The sequence below is a fragment of the Mastigoproctus giganteus genome, chromosome 11 (assembly GCF_048544385.1).
Source record: "Mastigoproctus giganteus isolate SK-2022 chromosome 11, ASM4854438v1, whole genome shotgun sequence".
In the NCBI taxonomy this organism is placed as follows: domain Eukaryota; kingdom Metazoa; phylum Arthropoda; class Arachnida; order Uropygi; family Thelyphonidae; genus Mastigoproctus; species Mastigoproctus giganteus.
The window spans coordinates 74,565,813-74,585,329 of NC_143585.1; the positions used below are offsets into that span (position 1 = coordinate 74,565,813).

The window sequence follows — 19,517 nt, forward strand, 5'->3', positions numbered from 1 at the left end:
TTTGAGCAGTCCTCATTGATTATATCTGACTTATTGCGATCCTACTCAACCGTATCCTAAATGATAACAATATAATAACCCATTAATTACCATTATAAGTAAAAATGCATGCTCCGAACACAAACATTTTAAATACAGTATCTGGTAGTAAATTTTTCAGTCTAAAGAACTGAAGTTCTTTGATACGTTTGAGGTTAAAGATTCTCTTGTTACCAGTCTCTACGATAATCAGCATGATGAAAAGCGCTAATGTATACCGTTTCGCGGAGTGACGTCCAGGATCTTCCATGTACTCTTCCTTCCTTGCTGATGCCATTTTAATTAGCATTTGGTTGTTAGCTGCATGTAACTCGTTTTGAATATTAGTAATTTAGTTCATTAACTCGCCCTCTGTACACATGCATCGGGCTGGTTGAGAAAGCCTTTCTCTACAAAAGAGGGCATGTGCTTTAATTAGATCACTCTTTCCTGTTGCTGCATTGTTATCCACCCACCTCAATTTTTCAACAGCCATCTACACCTTTGGTAGCTGATCTTCGATACGCTCCAACTTTTCAATAATTTGGCGACCGCAGACACCAGACATATTGCCCAATATTAGATTAGTTGAATCATTATTTAGTTAGCATATCGGTCGATCTTATCTCAACTTAATATTCAAGTAAATCAATAAGGTGATGAAAATGGTATTTGATGCAGTCAATACTTGCTTTTCCCGTTCTCATTAAATATCTTACGAGCTTCTCAGTATTCAGCGTGTATGATTAACTATTTTAAAATGTGTACGAGTTGCCTATTTGTAATCAATGTTAGTGACACTAAATTATCCAGTACTAATTGATGTTTTCAGTCAAATACTTATTTCACACTGACACACACTTCTACATTATCACATTTCCTTGGACAAGCAGAAATATTATCCATTACTATTTGTAACATGGGCTCAGGAACGTTGGCGCCTCTGTAGCCAGGTGGGAAGGAGCAGCAGTGCGTAGCACACGCTTCTTGATTAGACCCGGGTTCGAGCCTGTCACCACCGCATTTCCCGGAGCAATATGGCCTTAGTTGCTAATGCTCCTAAAAACCAAATAACACACACTCAGGAACGTTATTGAGAACATGGATAATCCCCCCCCCCCGACAGTTAATCAAAATTTTTAGCATTTTCCTTAGCCTGGATTTGAGGGGGAGGGAGTGCGGAGTAGTCCATTCATATGCACAACTTCATTCAATCCCTCGTCCTAGAAATTTGTCGTACAGCCATGTCCGCACATCGTTAATCAAATTAAATGTTTTGCCCTGCATGAAGTGAAGAATATCGATAATAATGAATAAATTTCTTTTTATGTTTCGGTACCTCCTTAAAGTTATCTTCAATGCACCGGGACCGGATGTACAGTATTCCATCCTCAGTTTTGTTTTATGACCTTTCATGGTCATAGAAGTGACCATGACAGGTCGTAGGATGACCGCATTTCATGAGTAGTGGACATGCATCCGATCCTTAGACATTGACATGACAATGTGGTTGTACATCAGTACAGTTCAGTCGATATGCACCAAATTCGCATCCACTTCTTAGTATGAATAGTCAGTTACGTGAGAGGGGAACTGTCATCTTGTAGTTATTTTAAGTCTCAGCCCACTGCGAATTCAAGTGACCGAGATGATTCACGTCGATCGAAGCAACAGCACACGCCAAGTAGCAGCACACATTGGGACGTTCTGTTATAGACCTTTCGCGAGAATCATTCCATATCCCTTCAGTATGCAAAGGGTGATAGGCATAGTTAACTGATATTTTACTGGTAGCGGCTTTCTCGTTGTGTCCATATGCTTCACAAATCATGAAAACCATACACATGGTATGGGGCATAACTTCAGACACGATTCTCTATCAGCATGTGGACTGATCTCCTTTCCTTGAAGATGCCTTTCCCTTCTCCCCGAAGTATCATCTGTTGATAATGCATGTGGCATAATAGAACGTATTATTTTAGGGGGTAATCTTAAGAAAGTTCTAAAACACAGATGGATACAGTGTGAATAAGAAAGTGATCACCACATCAAAATTCTAAGATAGTTGGAATAAATGTCTCTTTTGCGACAACACCAGGTTCATATGTACATAGCGATGGTGGTCGTAGTAGCTTGGAATGAAGTAGAATAGAACGGCGTGAAAATAATCTGTCATGTTTCAAATAATAAACAATTCTGAATTCATTTACCGCAAACATTTAAAAACTGCAACGCAAAAAAAAAAATGTTATTTGAAATTAAATACTGATTTTGATGTTTTCGTCTCTGTAAAACGTTAGTGCTAAAAAGTATTGAAATTATTTTAAGAAGATATGCAATCCATGAAGACAAAACTATTCAAACTGAATATTGTGGCTTTGTATTAACGTTTTGTTGTCTAAAGTATATTAGTGTGGCTTTTTATTAGCGTTTTGTTGTCTAAAGTAAAATGTTAAATGATAATGTTAAATGTAAAATGTAGTTGTTAAATGATAAAATATGCATAATTAACAAAGGCTCGCGAGCGTTGTGCTATACCTTGTTCCGATTTTTTCTGTAAAGACCGCTTCCATAATGATGAATTTGAAATGTAGAAGAATTTTATAATTTACGTTAAATATACGAAAGTGGGTGTTTAACTTTATTAACGTCATTTAATTATTTTGAGCAGAATGTCTGCTCCCAGCTGTTACGGTACTTCTGATGATTGATAATTACAATAACAGATCACAAGTACATTAATTTATTGAAGGAATGAACGTAGGTAATTTATAACCAGCTACTTTATTAAGTAACTTGAAATGATTTGTAAAATGTGCAGTGGCCAAATTCTTGGTGTCACCGAAAATGAAGTGATATCATTTGTGTAGGTTATTTGATGGCAATTTAAATTGAGTTAATATTCATACATAAATTATAACGATAATAAGTTTATTTTAAATCGTTTTAACTGCTAGTGCACATTGCTACTGATGCAAAAGCAAATGTGCTGTAATTAATGTTTGCAATTTTCTACAGACTTTTAGCTTTTCCTGTCCATTCCTTTTACAAATCCGATTTTAATGTATGCTAATTGAATGTGAAAAGGTTTTAACAGTCCGGGGACCTCGCCTCTAAATTACTCATCACTTGTTAGCATATGGTAATAGCAGTAACTTCATTAATATGCAATCTGGAAATTGCATCGGTCAATTCATTATCCTAACTGACTTGCATAAGGCGACAATGGAAAATCGTCATTGATTGTAAATCTTTCTTTATGCAGTTCTAATGAAAAACCGTTATGATATTACAACCCCATAGGCAAGAAACCCCCCCCCCCTAACTTCCAATAAGAGCTGACTAATAGCGGTTATCACGCCTACAAGCATTAGAGAAAAAAAAAAAATGTAGTTTTTGAAGCTTGATAGGTTATAGGGTTTTAGTTGCACAGGTAATTTATGAGGTTATTAAGAATATCTCGAGTCTCCAAGAAAAGAAAATGATCCTTAAATTCTATTTCGGTATTATTTACCTAAGCTCTACTGTATGGATTAATACTATTAATTCACATGGGATTCCCAAGCTTCAGACAGAAATAGTTCAAATCTCGTGTTGTCTGTTCCTTCGCTAATATTGTTAACCGAAGAAAAAGTTTACAACAAACATTTGCCATGCATGCCAGAGTTGTAATTTCTGTAGACCTGCTTTAAGTGATTAATGTATACAAAATATACATTAATCACTTAAAGCAGGTTTTGAGTTCTTTACTCTAGAAACAAGATTAGCGAGAAGGGGTACAAAACTACTTTCACAAAAAGGTGGGAGTGTCTGACGAATAGTAATTTCCTTCTTTAGATTTGAATAACATAAAAGTAGAGCATTTTTCATAGAGAAACAGAATAGCCCGAGCTTTTTTCCGTAATAACTTTAGGACTAACAAAGATTGAATTAAGAACAATTATGAATAGAAAATATTCCACTTGGATAAGAGGTCTACAGAAGGGGTGGAGTCGGGGAGGTCGCAACAGATGGTAGATTTAACTTAAGAGTTGTAGACAAATGAAATCATAATAAAAGGCCCTCAACTTGATTCTTCCTACAAAATACAGTATAAAAACTTCATGTGCTGCAATCTGAACCCCATAGGCAAGGTCGTCTTTTTCCATTAGTTATTGTCCCTACTGCCTACGAAAAAACAGGGATCCGGAAAAAAAAAAAAAAAAAAAAAAAAAAAAATTCAAATAGAATTCAATAAAATTCTGAAAGCTAATTTTTAATCAGATTTCTAAGAAATTCTTTCTTCGGTTTTTTTCTGTTAGCAAAATCGTTAACAGCGTCAAAGTTCGTATTGCGAGTAAGTTAGTGCTAGAATAAGTTGTGTAAATAACTCAATTTATAGAAACGCTTTGGAATTTAAAAAAAAAAAAAAAACCATTTAAAGCGAGAGCATTTTACTGTTTGATATAATGTAGTGAGGCCTCGGAATGAAGAGTACCTAGGGTGTACGAATACTAAAGGACGGCCCAGCCCATAGCCACATTATTCTCTAATTCTGTTCAGAATGCTGCAAAATCGAAGGTGTTTTAAAAGAATCAAAAGGAAGAGGGGACGGAAGCTTGCAGTCGCAAGAAAATTTTAATGCTAAGTTCTTACTTAACCAGAAGGCTCACTTTCCTAGGGGAGGTAGAAATGTCTCTTGTGAGCCGAATCTCAAGAAGGAATATAAGTTGAGGATTTACGTACCGTGCACAATTGTTTACCTGTAGGAGAAGAAATGCACCAATGGCTCATAAATTCTCACTGCAAAAAGGCATTCATCGAATCCTACGGACCCGAGCATCAATCTGAAATGAGCCTCTTGAAAATTAAAATAAGAACGATAAAGAATTTCGGTTTTAGTCTGAGTTATTTGAAGTTAAATTCATTTTATTATGATATGAAAATATTTGCATAGAAGCTCGATTAATGCTTTATATTCATTCGCCTTTGATCTTAATCTTTGAACTTTTGCGATCACTGACCCTCTCCGTGATAACTTTGTTTTGCCAACAAAAATACAAAAATCGTTTCTATAGAAAACGATGCTGATGTTGGCCGCTTACTGGCTTTTGTAGGAAAGAGAGCAAGCTACCATAGCACAGTTACTTATAAATTTTATATGTGCTTTCTGCAAACAGATGTGAACAGGGAAGTCGGAAATATATAAAAGATTGAAATATTGGATTTTATACTTCAAGATATGTTCGTTTTAAATTCTACTGAGGTGCGCAAGGGTGAACTGTTATAAGCAAGGATACTCTAGTCTGTATTTAAGCTGAAAAAAAATTATTCACTTTAAAAACTGGAAAGAAAAACAGTATGCAGTCAGTAATTGAAACTGGATACGTTTGTTTCACGGACGTTTCGAAGATAGATTAATCCTTTTCATCAGCATGATAGCGACATGTCAACTGATGAATAGTAGCAACCCTGTAGCTACTGTTAGATCATGGTTCATAAAATCTTTATACATCTCCACAAATAGATGTTATGAAAGGAGACTGTTCAAAGGGATCGTGATTAATCCATCATGGACACGATAATTCTTAAAACTATAGCCAACAGTCATCTAAAAGAGACAATTTTACGGGATGAAGATGCCATACCGATGAATGATTCTAACAGCGTTCCTATTCCGTTTCTCACGATACGCTCTAGCCCTCTGTCAAGAGACGCATTAAGATTGGTATACCAACCCAACAACAATTCACTTAACCATAGACCGACTGACATACGTCACCGCCAGAACCCTCTTAACGAGTGGAATGCCCACCCACAGTTCTCATCCATCTCGGGGATCTTCGGCCCGTGGAAGTCATACCTATGTGCTCTTTAATTCCGGAGGGAGATGGTCTCCCTGCAACTGTTCCCTCCTTCCAAGAAAGTCTGCCTTCCTCGTACAAGTAATAGCTGCTAATAACATTACTTAGTATACTTTGCTTTCATAGACCATGTTATAGCCCATGATTGCATCAAATAAGTGATTATTTGATAAAATTATAGTTCTGTTTAAGCGTGATTCCCATAAAGAAATAATAAACTTGGCATTTCGCACAGAAATTAAATGGGGGGGGGGGGGAAACAAAGCCTTTACTGGGAATTTGTAAGAATTTGGGGAGGGGAAGATTATAGCACTCGTTTTCAGTATGTAAAAAAAAAAAAAAAAAAAATTGTGGTATACAACCAAAAAACCTGACTTGAACTTCTTATTTCTTTCCTTTCAATAATTAAGCTCATTTTCTAATACGGCATTTGATTTGATTAGATTAAATATCCCCATACGTGCTTGTCTTCGCGGTTGCAGGATGATCTGTACTTTTTTGTCATTCGGCACGCTACTCTAATTATCAGACAGCGGTATTTTCCTTCCTTTCTGCCAGACTGTTTACTTAAGGTAATAGCCAGACATCGTGTGTGCGTGTGCGACAGCGTTCTCTTAATCTTACAAGCCGGTATGTAATGTTATAAAGATCAATTTAATGTGGAGTTGAAAGTAATGGAAGAGCCATGTCGATAATGCGTTGAGCTTGTCCTAACTGGAAATGGTTTGACGGAAAGGGCGGAGTGACGAATCGTAAAACGTTCGTGTGGAGCATCTTTTTAAGTAATGCTTCTTGGGAACTGTTTCGTTTGTTTTTTTTTTTTTTTTTAAAGAAAGAAAAAGCTGTTGCTTCTGGCTTTTAAAGAGTAAAATACGAATTTACAGTTGCACTAGGAAATGCAATCCAGCCAGTCCGTTCGATGAAATATCTGTTAACCATATGGCTACTTCACCCTCCACTGACTGTGTAAACAGGACGCGGCATCAATACCCTGCTAACAAAGGATTTGCTCCTCTCTTCGCTCAGAATATCAAAGAGGTCTGGAGGAAACTACAGCCAAAGGATTACGAATAAGAGCCGAGCTTGTATGGTGAGTGCAGCAGAACGCTTTTGAAAGCTGATCTCGCATTAATTACATGTCTTGGTTTATTTCAGACAAGACGATCTTTAGTGCCTTGCAGGATAAATACACAGCTAGTGTAAATGGGATTTTTCGAAGGAAACCTTCATGGATAACTTTGAGCATTCTGATGAGCTTAGCGAATACCGACGTTTGTTGAGTCACTGAAGAGCATTCTTCGCTGTATTTATTTTTCCACCAGAATTAATGCCTGTAGTTGGAAGAAAATGTTCTTTACAGAATTTCTAATTCACCCAAAAACGAAACTGTTTCTCATGTTGAAGGGAAGATAGAGCACAATACATTTTCTACTAGTAGAAAACAAAAGTCACCAGTTTCCCAATAAGTGAGCTTTGTCTGCGTAGCTACAAACAGACTAGTAGATGCACACCATCCCGCAGACAGTTAAGAATTCAATTAAACAAATATAGAAATGCACCTCTGCTTTGTGTTCAGGATTTCGGGTGGGGAGAGTGATAAGTATCAATTGGTTGGAACAGCGTTTACTGTGCACAAATTGAGGTGGTTTCAAGAATGAAAAATCGGCTCTGTCACAATTCTAGGAGTCCTCGAAGTTCAGAAAGCTGTGTTAACCTTTTCTGAATTTGGCCACACAGATCCAAATATCTAAACAAAAAAAAAAAAAAATAAAATCACTTCCTTAATAAGCTGGTATATAAAATAGTTAACTTTACCGTTTTTAACCATTATATTTTAAGATAACACACTACTGTTTAGAAACAATTCTTGACATCAGCTACAGTGATCGTAGTATACCCAGTTCTTATGGTGGTAGCAGACAACCTTGTTTATTGTGTTTGTACAATTGTGTTCATTAGAATTCTGTATTCCACCCAAGATTATCAGCTTAAAACAATTAGGTGCCACTTTCAAATGCTATAAAATCTATTCATCTCTCACCGATCTGTTAGAAACCAATTTTACCATGTTCACAGCCATATGACTAGTTTCCACTTCCTCAGATTTAAGCAATGCCTGTTTGGGTATCGGGTTTAAATGTCAGTTCGTGGTGGCGGAAAGAGGGGGAATCTGTTCCATTTTGAGGAAAGTCTAACATTTTACATTATTATATACCTTTTAGAATTTATATAACTAATAAAACTATTTAATATGTATTAAGATGTTTTAAATTATGACTGTCATTCCTAAACTGAACATTAGAAATCCATATAAGTAAATACTTATAACAGAAGTTTTAGTAGTAATTTTTTTCTTCACAAATAACATTTGACTTTATTCTCTGTTACAGAGTTTATATAAATATATATATAAATAAAAGTTAGTCAAAAGTAATAAAAATAAATAAATATAAAGCTATCATTAGAGGCAGCAAATGCACATCCTCCACATGAAGCCTAATTATATCTGATAATTAAAATATGATATTTAAAAAAATGATATTTAACATAAAAAAATAAATAAATAAAAAATATATATATTTAAAAATAAAAAAATAAAAATTATTTTTTTATTTTAAATATCAGATATATATATATATTATATTAAGGATAATATAAAGAACCATTGGAATAAGTAAATCAATCCAATAATAATACCATCAGGGATCTAAGAAAACGCAAAAAAAAAAATATATATATTATATTATCGCTTTACCGACAATCTAGATGACTTCAACTGGGGCCAACCACCCAGAATGAAGGCAAAAAACGATAAGAAGTTCCCTGTTTCTGTGATGATCAATATATGCTAAGTAATTTAAATCTAACCAAATATAAACCAGTATAGGCCGGATGTAAATCGAATATAAATAAATCGAAAGAAGATAATAAAAGTCAAAAAAAATTTTGAAATATTAGAATCAAAGGTAAGAAATATAAGTAAAATATAAATGTAAGCATATATTAATCATCGTTGACCCGACAGAGAACGTAATTTAATGATTACAATAAGATTAAATATATAATACATACTACATATTGACCGTATCTAGGACATAATGTAATAGTCGTCAAAATAATGTGGTGCTCCCTATGTGATGGATACGGTAAAAATAAATAATTAAATTAACGCATAGAGAAAACATGCAGATAGTAAGAAGAAAAACTAAAGGAGTAGGAATAATAGAACCTGAACTCCATAAAGGTGAAAAATAGTGGTATAGATAAGAAATAGTTTCTCCTACGTCCTCGGATTGCCCTAATAATTTCGGAGAAATAAAAGTAAAGAGTGTAGGACAGTTTAAAGACATTACAAGATATAAGTTGTGGCTCGGGTATGCCCGGGATCGCAAACCCGTTCCTATAGTAATACCATCAGGCATGATTGCTTGCAACTGCATTGACTCATAAATATTAGTTACAGTTATTGTCGTTTTAACTTTCTTTCTTTATTTTTTATCAATAATTATATATATATATATATATATAGAGAGAGAGAGAGAGAGGAGTGAATTTTGGATACCAAAATGTCAAAAATCTCAGGAGAGACAGATACCTAGTGTAACACCTATTCCCCTGCTCTTTATATATGCTTATGATACTTGTCATATTTTCTCAAAATATATCAGAAAAACAAAGTGGGATCTCTCAGGGTTCTATGTTGCACAGAGCCCTGAAGGGCCCATTTGTTATACTGATCTGTCCTGAAAGCTGATCATTTATGACAATCCACTGGCTTCTATTTTTAGCCAGCCTATAATCCTGTGTAGGATCTTACCAGTAACTTCAACTTCTTACAGTTTGTATAATAAATACTCTTCCACAAGGTATGGTATCAAAAGCTCTATTAGAGGCTAGTTATATAATGTCAGAATTGTTGTCTGCATCCAACTGTTCAATGACTGCATCATAATAATTTGCCAGACTGATAAGGCATGACCTCTCCTTAATTAATCCCTGCCAGGATCTATTCACGATATCATTTCTTGTTGAGTAGGTCCTGAGTTGCATCTTTAACTATAGACTCCATGATCTTTCTTACCATAAACACATTGGTCTATAGTTATCCAACTTCTCTTTAGCACTAGATTTGTGAACTGAGGAGCCATTAACTTTTCTCGTTCAAGGGGATTTTCGTGGAATCTAATGATGCTTGCATTACATTCCAATGGTTCGATATATGCTCACATGGCAGCTTTTTTAAATTATAACTGAATCCATCTTTCCCTAGAGCCTTGCCCTCCTTAACTTTAGTAATATTTTCAACAAATGCTTCTTTTGGAGGGAGGGGGAGAGAGGGGGGGGGGCAGACAGGCTTTCTTCAACTGTAAATACAGATGAAGTATCTGTTGAACTAATCTGATATTCCATGCGCTTTCTGTTCGCATTACACTACAAGCAATTAAGAGATCTATTTGATTTACTCTCTTCCTTATTGAATCATATATGAGAAGAATCCTTATCCCTGTTCGTAGCTCTTTGCTAGTGCTTTCTCATAATCAGCAGTCATGCACTTGCCCCATTAGAGGTTTTGTTACACATTCTTTTATAATGCTTATACAACTCAGAATTGCATTATTATATGCAACTGTCCCATGCTTATTTCTTTTGCTCAAACTTTTAAACTCACCTTTTATCCATTTTAGCATCTTATGTTTATGTAACTTGACTACTGGTATAATTTTTCTGGCACTAAAGATGAATTACCCGAATATTTCCCATAATATTTTTTTCTGACAGCATGCAGTAGTCTTTCCAGTTAATAGAGCCCATGTAATATCTCATTCCATATATCCCCTGCTCTTGAAATTGAACCTCTCTCTTTTACCTTTTGACCACACAGGTTTCTTTAGATATAACCAATTTTATGGTTCTGTGGTCACTGTCTGCTATTGGTTCTCCCATGTAAAGTTTTTGATACAGTTAGGCTTGTTAGTGAGAACCCAATATAGGATATTAGAGTTCTTTGTAGGGGCTCTAATGTCCTAGGTTACGGCACCCAATGCGAGGGTGCCGTAACCTGGCTTTTGGTTCATCCCACAGCACCAGTTCTGCTTACCAAAAGTGGCCCACTGGGCACTCATATCCTTTCGTCCGGGCTTCGAGTCCAGCTAGTTGGACTTCTCGCCCATTTAAAGTTTGAGAATAGGTTGAGGTCATTTTGGCCCAAAGGTGAGGGTGCCGTAACCTCTATTCCATTCGCTTTACCAGATAAGACTGATTCCCTCGAGCACCAGCTATCCTGAGGGGAACTTCAGAGGGAACCAGCTACTAGATAGTTCAATTAGTCTTTTGCCCCTATACCCAGGTCTGACCAGTTTTATCTCTCAGACATGCTGGGATAAGTAGCAGTCATCCAGTTTATTCAAAAAAACCTCACATAGTGTGTGCTTCTGGTCCAGTCATTCCAGTCTATAATAATTAGGTTGAAGTTGCCTATAACGAGACAGTTGTACTTACTAGGCCATTCAATCTGCTTAAAGATTTTTGTTGTACTCAAAGTTATCTGGCCTGCAAACATACACCCACTTTTCACACCACACTGACTTAACAGCCACATTACCTTAATTTGATTTAGGGAACATTTTGCCCCCTTCAGCATTTTTTGATCATAAGCATTGCTTTTCCTCACTCTGTCACTCCCCATCTCTCCCAAACGCAATATTCACCAAAATAAAGTTAATCTTGTATCTCTAAGCAGCACCAAATTTAGGCCTGACGTAGCCCAGTGGTCAGGAGCGAGAGTGCATAGCACACGTTCCGAGTGCATAGCACGCTTGAGTGGACCGGGGTTCAAGCCCGTGACTACTAAATACGATAAATATTTGTATTGACGATTTATTGTAAACTCTACTTGGTTGTTGTGCCGGAGTATAAACAGAAATTATTTATATATATAAATATATATATATATATATATATATATATATATATATAAACTCTACTTGGTTGTTGTGCCGGAGTATAAACAGAAATTATTTATATATATATATATATATATATATATATATCTAACTATATCAGTATTAGCTAATTTAGTTAATAGCTCAAATTGATTTAATCAAAATGATTGAATTCATTTGTTTATAATAAGATCCAAAATATTAGATTAATCTTTGTACTTTTATTGTTTTTGATAACCCTGATACACCTCTTATAGTTAAAGGTGTTTTTCCATGTGGTCTTGGATTGCTAGTGGATTTTACTTCTAGTAATTAATGTGTTACACATATCCCCCTCTCAAGAAAGGATGCAAGTGAGTTTTTTGACTTTTTAAAAAAATACAGCAATTTAAAAAAGTTGCATGAACTAATTTAATAAAATCTATGTTATATTCTCAAGAATATAGCAAAAGATCTGCATCCTGGCACTTATGGAGAAATGGTGTGGCAGTTAATCCTATGCACCAATTATGTGAGATATTATTAATGGTTCATAGTACAGCTCTCAAAATTTATCAAGTATATAATAAACCTTCAAGAAATTAGGCCTAGAAATAATACAAAACTTTCAAAGAAAGAAGCTAAGCTTACATTTTAACTACAAAAAATTCTATATTTACTCTTGTACCTGAGTAATTTACCTTAATTAAGATATAGTTTACCTACGTGTGGAGAATAAGCAATAGAACACTTTTAGAGTTTAAAATTAGGCAGCATCTGGCATAGACCTAATTTTTAACATCAAAAACTTGTCATAATGACAACATAGCTTAATACTGCATTAATAAGATCTTAAGACTTCACTTATATGTATTAAGTGCAAAGTAGGTGGGTAGGTACAGATGCCAGTTACTTGAACATTCCAGATAGCAAAATGCTAGCTAATAAAGCTTTTGCTGTATATAGGAAATATAACAACATTCTCCTCTCTACATGGCATATTATATTTCTGATAAAATTTGTGAGAATAATCTTAGGTATGTTGCTTTTGCTCATTAAAGTGTTATCTTAAAAAGTAGTTTGAGAGAGAAGTGAAAAAATAAAACTACTACACTCATTTTTATGCATTTTTTCCCTCTTTTGTTCAGGTTGGTTGTTTGGTTTTTGGGAACATTAGCAACTAAGGCCATATTGCTCCAGGGATATGCGGTGGTCATTCCCTGACCTTTCCGCATCCTCCGTATTTGGTGGTCACAGACTTGAACCCCAGTCTAATCAAGAAGCGCGTGCTACGCACTGCTGCTCCTGCCCACCTGGCTACAGAGGTGGCCCTTTTTGTTCAGAATGCTGAGTATATATCCCTGGGAAATTTGCATAAACTTTACTCACTGACTAAGATTTTGATGATTAGTATCATTTCTGAATCTGTGACACAGCCCAATTCATGGTTTTATTTATAGTTTTATTTACCTCTCAAAATTTACTAAAGGAAAACAAAGTTTGGTGTTAACATCAGTGATGGAACTGTGAAACATATATTTAACATTCTTGTCAACATAGAAGGTCAAAGCCTGGAATTAGTTATAGTACAGCTATGTGGAAAATTCAAACATAGACATTTGCAATTCAAAGCCAGTCCAAAGGCAAATGTGTCTTGTGCCCTCTCAAATTACAAGTTACACACAGCCTGCTGTTCTTTGGTGAACTGCAATACTGAGGTTTAGTTAGGGTATGCTCCAAGTACATTTCAGCAAGGAGTTTCTCCAGTTATCATGAAGTACTATTTAAAATCAGTCACTTCTTTACCATTCAGAACCAATTCATCATACTACCTTAAAGATCCAAAGGAACCAAGAAATATTGGGGGGGGGGAGATTAATACATTAGTGTTAATTCAGACAATTTACCAATACAAAGATGGATTGGCAAGTTAGCTGAATTGGTATGCTCCCACCTGAACTAGATCTAAAGTACTTTTTTGTGGAATTATGTTAATGTTTATTCCAACAAGTGCTCAGGATCTAGAGGATAACAAAGAATTTGAAGGATAAAAGAAAGTGTGGTACACTTTCTGAATGCTACCATGCCTGTCTACAAAGGAACACTACAAGGAATAGCATATTGTTAGAGATTTCATTGTATATTTAGATTTCAGAAAAGCTTCTGATGCTGTTCCGCATGAAAGTTACTATACAAATTGGAGTAGTGTGTGACATTAAGTGCAAGTTAGTGCTATGGATAAAGGGATGGTTGAGTGGGAAAAGGTAGTAACTATTGATGGACACTGACCTTCTTGGGCTAATGTTATTAGTGGAGTCCCCCAGGGTTCAGTGCTGAAACCCATTGTTGTGTTCTATATTTATTAATGATACTGATAAAGGCATTGCAGGCTTTAAGTTTGCAGATGGTATGAAGGTTATTAGGGCGGTTAATCACAGTAATTGGGTACTGTATGCTACTGCAACAAGGTCTAGACAAGTTAGGGCAGATGAGCTGAGCTGAGAAATGACAGTTTTAACATTGATGAATGCAAAGTATTTCACATTGGGTAACAGTAATCCCAGATTTAAGTAACAACTGTGTGGTACCACAATCAGGACAGTGGAGAATGAAAAAAAGACCTGGGGGTAATTGTGCAGTCAGATATGAAGTTCTCAGAATAGTATAGATAGGCTACCAGGACAGCTCATGGGATTTTGTCAGTGATATACAGAAACTTTGCTAGCAGGAATAAGGAGGTGATATGCCATTGTATATGGCAATGATTAAGCCTCATTTTAGGAAGGATGTAGAGCTGTTGGACTGGATGCAGAGAAGAGTAATGTGATTGGTGAACAAAGGGGATGCCGTTACCAAGAAAGGTTTCAGTTCTGCAAATTGCAGCATCTAGAGACCAGGCACCTGTGAGATGAATCAATTGATGTGTTTAAGGCTTTGAATGGATTGAGCAAGATTAATGCAGATAGCATTCTTCCTCTTGTTCAGACTACACACATAAAGGAGCATAAATTTAAATTGAGAAAGGATGGTTGCAAAATAGATGTGCAGAATTTGCTTTTGATTGTTGGAACAAATATTCCATCTCTTATTTTACAGGTGGGTAATTTGAATAAGCTGAAGGACAAACTAGATAAGCTGTTTACAAGAGATGTGCAGATGATAGGGAAGTGTTGGCTTTTTTGCCTAATGCTTGTAAGCTTGCTTCATTTGCCAAATTCTAATAGTGATAAGATGATCAGATCTTCCAGAGTCTAATGTAAGACACCTAACATGGTCTTATTATGGAGTCCATGTGTTTACATTACAAAAGTACTATCATTATTTTAATTACTACTATATGAGAGTAATAAGTAGGGCATTTAAAATGCAAGACAAATGGGCATGAAAAAGATTACTAGATATTTCTCCTCTTAGCAGGATGTCTGGTAATCTTACCTGTACAGACATTAAATGCTGACTTGGGTATTAAAAAATGAATAAGCTCTAAGTGGCAGAAACTTTTCATTAACTTATTAAAGCTTTAAACTCTAGAAGCCACATGGATAAATAGGTCATGGACTACAAATCTAGATAAACCAGTTACTATATCATAGACAAAACTAAATAAACAAAAAACTATATAAAATCCAATATTAATATTGTAGGGTAAAACTTAAAATGGATAACAGACTTATAACAGAAGCAAAAATAGGTAGCAAAAAATGTTGCAGATCTTGGCATTTATTCAGTGCTCAAATTTGGTATGAAAAAGGAGTGCTAATAATTGGCAATAACAAAATTAAAATATTGTTTGTCGAAAGTCTATTCAACACATGAAAAATACCATACCCCAGTTCTCACATTTTCTGATAATCAGATGCAAAGTGGGAACAAGGTATTTCTGTGCAGGGCCACTATTCAGAGGTTCATCCCTCCACCCCACCTCAAACTAACTGCTGTATATGAGGCATCCCATTCCAAAACTAATTTTTTTTGCCCCCAGCTGAAAATCATTCTTTGAGTTAGAGAATAAGTTAATCATTGCATTGTTTTCCATATGGTGTTCTCCCTTAATACTTGTATTAACAGTTAATTTGTTGACATTGGCCTGTATATGCCAAGCTTAGTGATTTCTATGTTTTTTAAAAATAGTGAAGAACAGTTCTTAATAGTTGAAATCTTATCTGAATAGTGTAATTGTTAATGGATGCATAATACATTTATGATTGTGCCAACTCCTTGGGTGGGGGGGGACCTGAAAACACAAGGTGCAAGAAGACAAAAATTAATGTGATGGTTTAACTTTTGACTCTTGTTGGAACAGTTTTTTTTTTTTTTTTTTTTTAAGTTTATTGAACACAATGAAAATATTCTGGTTTGGGTGTACAACTTTAATTGGTACACTGAATTTATGGTGATTATATGTATAATTCCCCCCCCCCCCCATCTTGTCTCTTAAAAGTATGGATCAAACTTTTTATGCAAGTAAGGATAAACTCACTTTTTTTAACCTTCCTAATTATTTATTAATTTTTATATTTCCATGACATTTGAATTTCAGTTATACAAATAAATTAGTTAAAATCAGTTTTGCTACTTCAAAATTCGTTTAATTCAATATGACAGATCATAACCTTACATTTATCAGGCAAATACAGTAAACTTTACTGTAGTTTATTGTAAATATTTATATTTTCTCCATTAGTGTTTAATTTTCAGGGAACAGTAATTTTTTTAAAGTTAACTTCTAAGAACAAGAAAAATAGCATAGTTAATTCAATTTAAAGAATGGCAGTATCAACTGGAATGTCCTGCCCCACATAGAGCACCAGTTTTATCTGATGGCATACAGCTAGAGTTAAAATATTAACTTCAGTAATAACTATAATTAAATTCAGAGATTTTTTTAATAGGTTATAAAATCACTTAAGTGAAAAATAATTGTTTATATTTATTGATTAGAAAACATAACGTCATGAATATTTAACATGCGAGTTTAATATGTTTTGATTCAACATTGTAATATGATAATAAAAGTAATAATGGAAAGAATTGCACTTCCTCCAAAAGCTAGTGTTAATAGGTAATTAAGACTGGCACGTACTTGAATTTCTATCTTGACATTAACTTCGGGTCATTACACCAGCAATAGATAGAGTATAGTAGTTCAACCAAAATTTCGGCATAATATTATGTAAAAAAAAAAAGTAAATCAACACATTACAAAATTCTTTCCTCCTCAACAAGTACTGCCGGGAAAACAGATTAATACTGTGAAGAATTCCGAGAGAGGTCGCAACGCTACATGCATAGTTCAAATTTAGCCCAATTTGGTTGGCGCTGTTTATTAAATCTTATATTGGTAGTAGTCACCCGTTAATTTAATTTTTTTTAACTCTTGGGTGTAAACATTTTCTCCGCATCCCCCCTTCGGCCGCTGTCACGTAAAAAAAAATTAGATTATAATCTCCTTTAAAAAATGCCAGGTTATGAATCCACGGCTACATGCTATAATTAAGATACTGCTACAAAACCAAAGTTTTTTTTTTTTTTTTTTTTTTTCATCGAATCTTGTAGAATTGATAATAAGCATTGCTTTGCAATTTATATTGATTAATGAAAAAAAAAAGATAATTAAGGATAAAACTATTAGAAACAGTTACTTTTATGTGTGTGTTTGAAAAAATAATAATAATATGGTAGGCAACGCTTTCTCGCCGTATTATTATTTTGTCAGAGCCAGACCAGCATCCAAATCCTTGTATCTTATTTATTTTTCAGTGTTGATGGGTACAGTTAGTTCAAATTACTATACTTCAGAGGGTATAAACAAATCAATTACACCGCAATATACTGCAAATTATTTTTTTACTTTTTTTGTAATTAACTAAACTGGGAAGAAAAAAAAAAAAAAAAACCCTGAATTTTTAATGTGGCGCCAACAGTTAAAATAAGGCTTTAGTCATCCTGATTGATAAATTGTTTCCCCCTCTACTCTGAAAATATGGAAAGATTTATTTTACTCACCGAACAAAATAACATTTTTATTTCAGTGCTATCAAATACTTTGATATTAATTCCATCCTGGTTCCCAATAAATCCTAGTTTAATTATACAGTTCGTTTTTTTTTTTTTTTTTCTTGTAAGGATAAATTCAATTTTTAGTGAAGTCACTATTGAATAAATTCATTTTTTTGAAGTGACTGGAATAATTTTATTCTATACCAGTGAAATAATTTCATTTTAAAACACCTAGGAATCAGTCCTGTAAGGGTTAATTTGAATAAATTTGAGGCACTGATTGTACCTAAAGCTTAAAATTTAAAAGATATAGAATAAGGTTAATCTAGTGTCTAAGTTATGCATCATTTTACACTTAAAAATAAGTAATTTGACATAAGGAGTTCCCTACAGTTAATAGATAATTGCATTTGGAATTATTTTTCTTTATTATTTAAAAATAAATGATTTTTAATAATATAATTTAAAAATAAAGAAATTCATAACTTAATTAATGGCCTTACTGAATTTATGATGAATTCCTACAAAACTTATAATTTGTAATTTAATTTTGTATTTTTTCTTTTTCCCTCTAGTGAGACCAGAACTACAGCTAGGGCAGCAGTAGTAGAATTTCAGGGAAAGAAAAGGATTCAAAATGAAGTAATAAATCTTCATGTGGTTTGCCAGTTAATTGCAGCTACTGTGATGCGGCCACAAGTCTTCAGGATTTCCATCGTCTCAGTGCCAAAGACAAAGAGTATGTTATGCATAGGTTCAAGAATGCAGCTAATAGTATTGCTCATGGCCCTTATGACATTTTTAGGACTTGTGTCAGCAAAAGCTGACTATGATGAGACCAGTGATGTTAATGTGCTATTACAGGACTTGGATAATAATCTTCCTCCTGGGGACCAGCATTCAGGTGAAGAAGTAAAGAGGTTGTGGGGTGTGCCTGATGCAACTACAGCTGTCGGTCATATCTTCAATTATTCTATACCTGCAGATTCATTTTCAGGGAAAATTAAGCATTTTGAGGTAAGAAAAATGAACATTTAAGATATAACAATGAAATCTTTAATAACATTAATTATATCAAATAAAATTACATCAATGCATATCAGAATGAGAGTAGGCAAAGATTTTAATGTTGAGTTACATACTGCAGAACTTTGAATACCCAGGTGTGTAATCTGTTTCTTGACACTGGTGCTTCTCGGTTTCTCCAGATTATTGGTAATTTCAAAGGCAATCTGAATTTAGTTTTTTGTTTATTTTTATGAAATATTGTTTTAAGTAGAACAGATCAATTTTTTGGAACCAAGTGTAAAAATATTTGAGGAATACATAATCCACCTTAATATGAAATATAATTTATTAATAAATTGTGTTTAGCTTATAACTAAAAAAAATGGAATTTTTATTCCTAATTTTTGTACTAATATGTTAATTCTTTAGCCTTAAGTAGTTTAAACATTTGAAGTAAACATCATGAACATTCTGTAAGTGAAAGGTAATATAAATTATTATTCTGCAGTATTTTTATCCAAAATACATAACGTATTTTGGTTGCTACTTTAAGTAGCATGACTTTTTTGATGATTGAATAACTATAGGAGTGTGCAGATGTCATTTATGCCAGAAATAGTCTGTAAGACTAGATTACACTTTTTTTTCTTTTTTTTTAATGGAAAACACTGCCACATGAAATTACATTTATAAATTTTAATTTGAGATACTTAAGAAGTACCAAACC

General features: G+C 34.3%; 1 protein-coding gene across 1 annotated transcript in view; it reads left to right on the forward strand.

Annotated features, from left to right (window-relative positions):
* LOC150078130 (dystroglycan 1-like) overlaps positions 1 to 19,517 on the forward strand; it is a 199,614-nt gene that overhangs the window by 72,456 nt on the left and 107,641 nt on the right. Inside the window, exon 2 of the mRNA XM_090384929.1 lies at positions 18,358 to 18,799. Coding sequence (XP_090241055.1) covers positions 18,470 to 18,799 — 330 coding nt within the window. The 5' untranslated portion in view covers positions 18,358 to 18,469. The remainder of the gene's footprint in view (positions 1 to 18,357; positions 18,800 to 19,517) is intronic.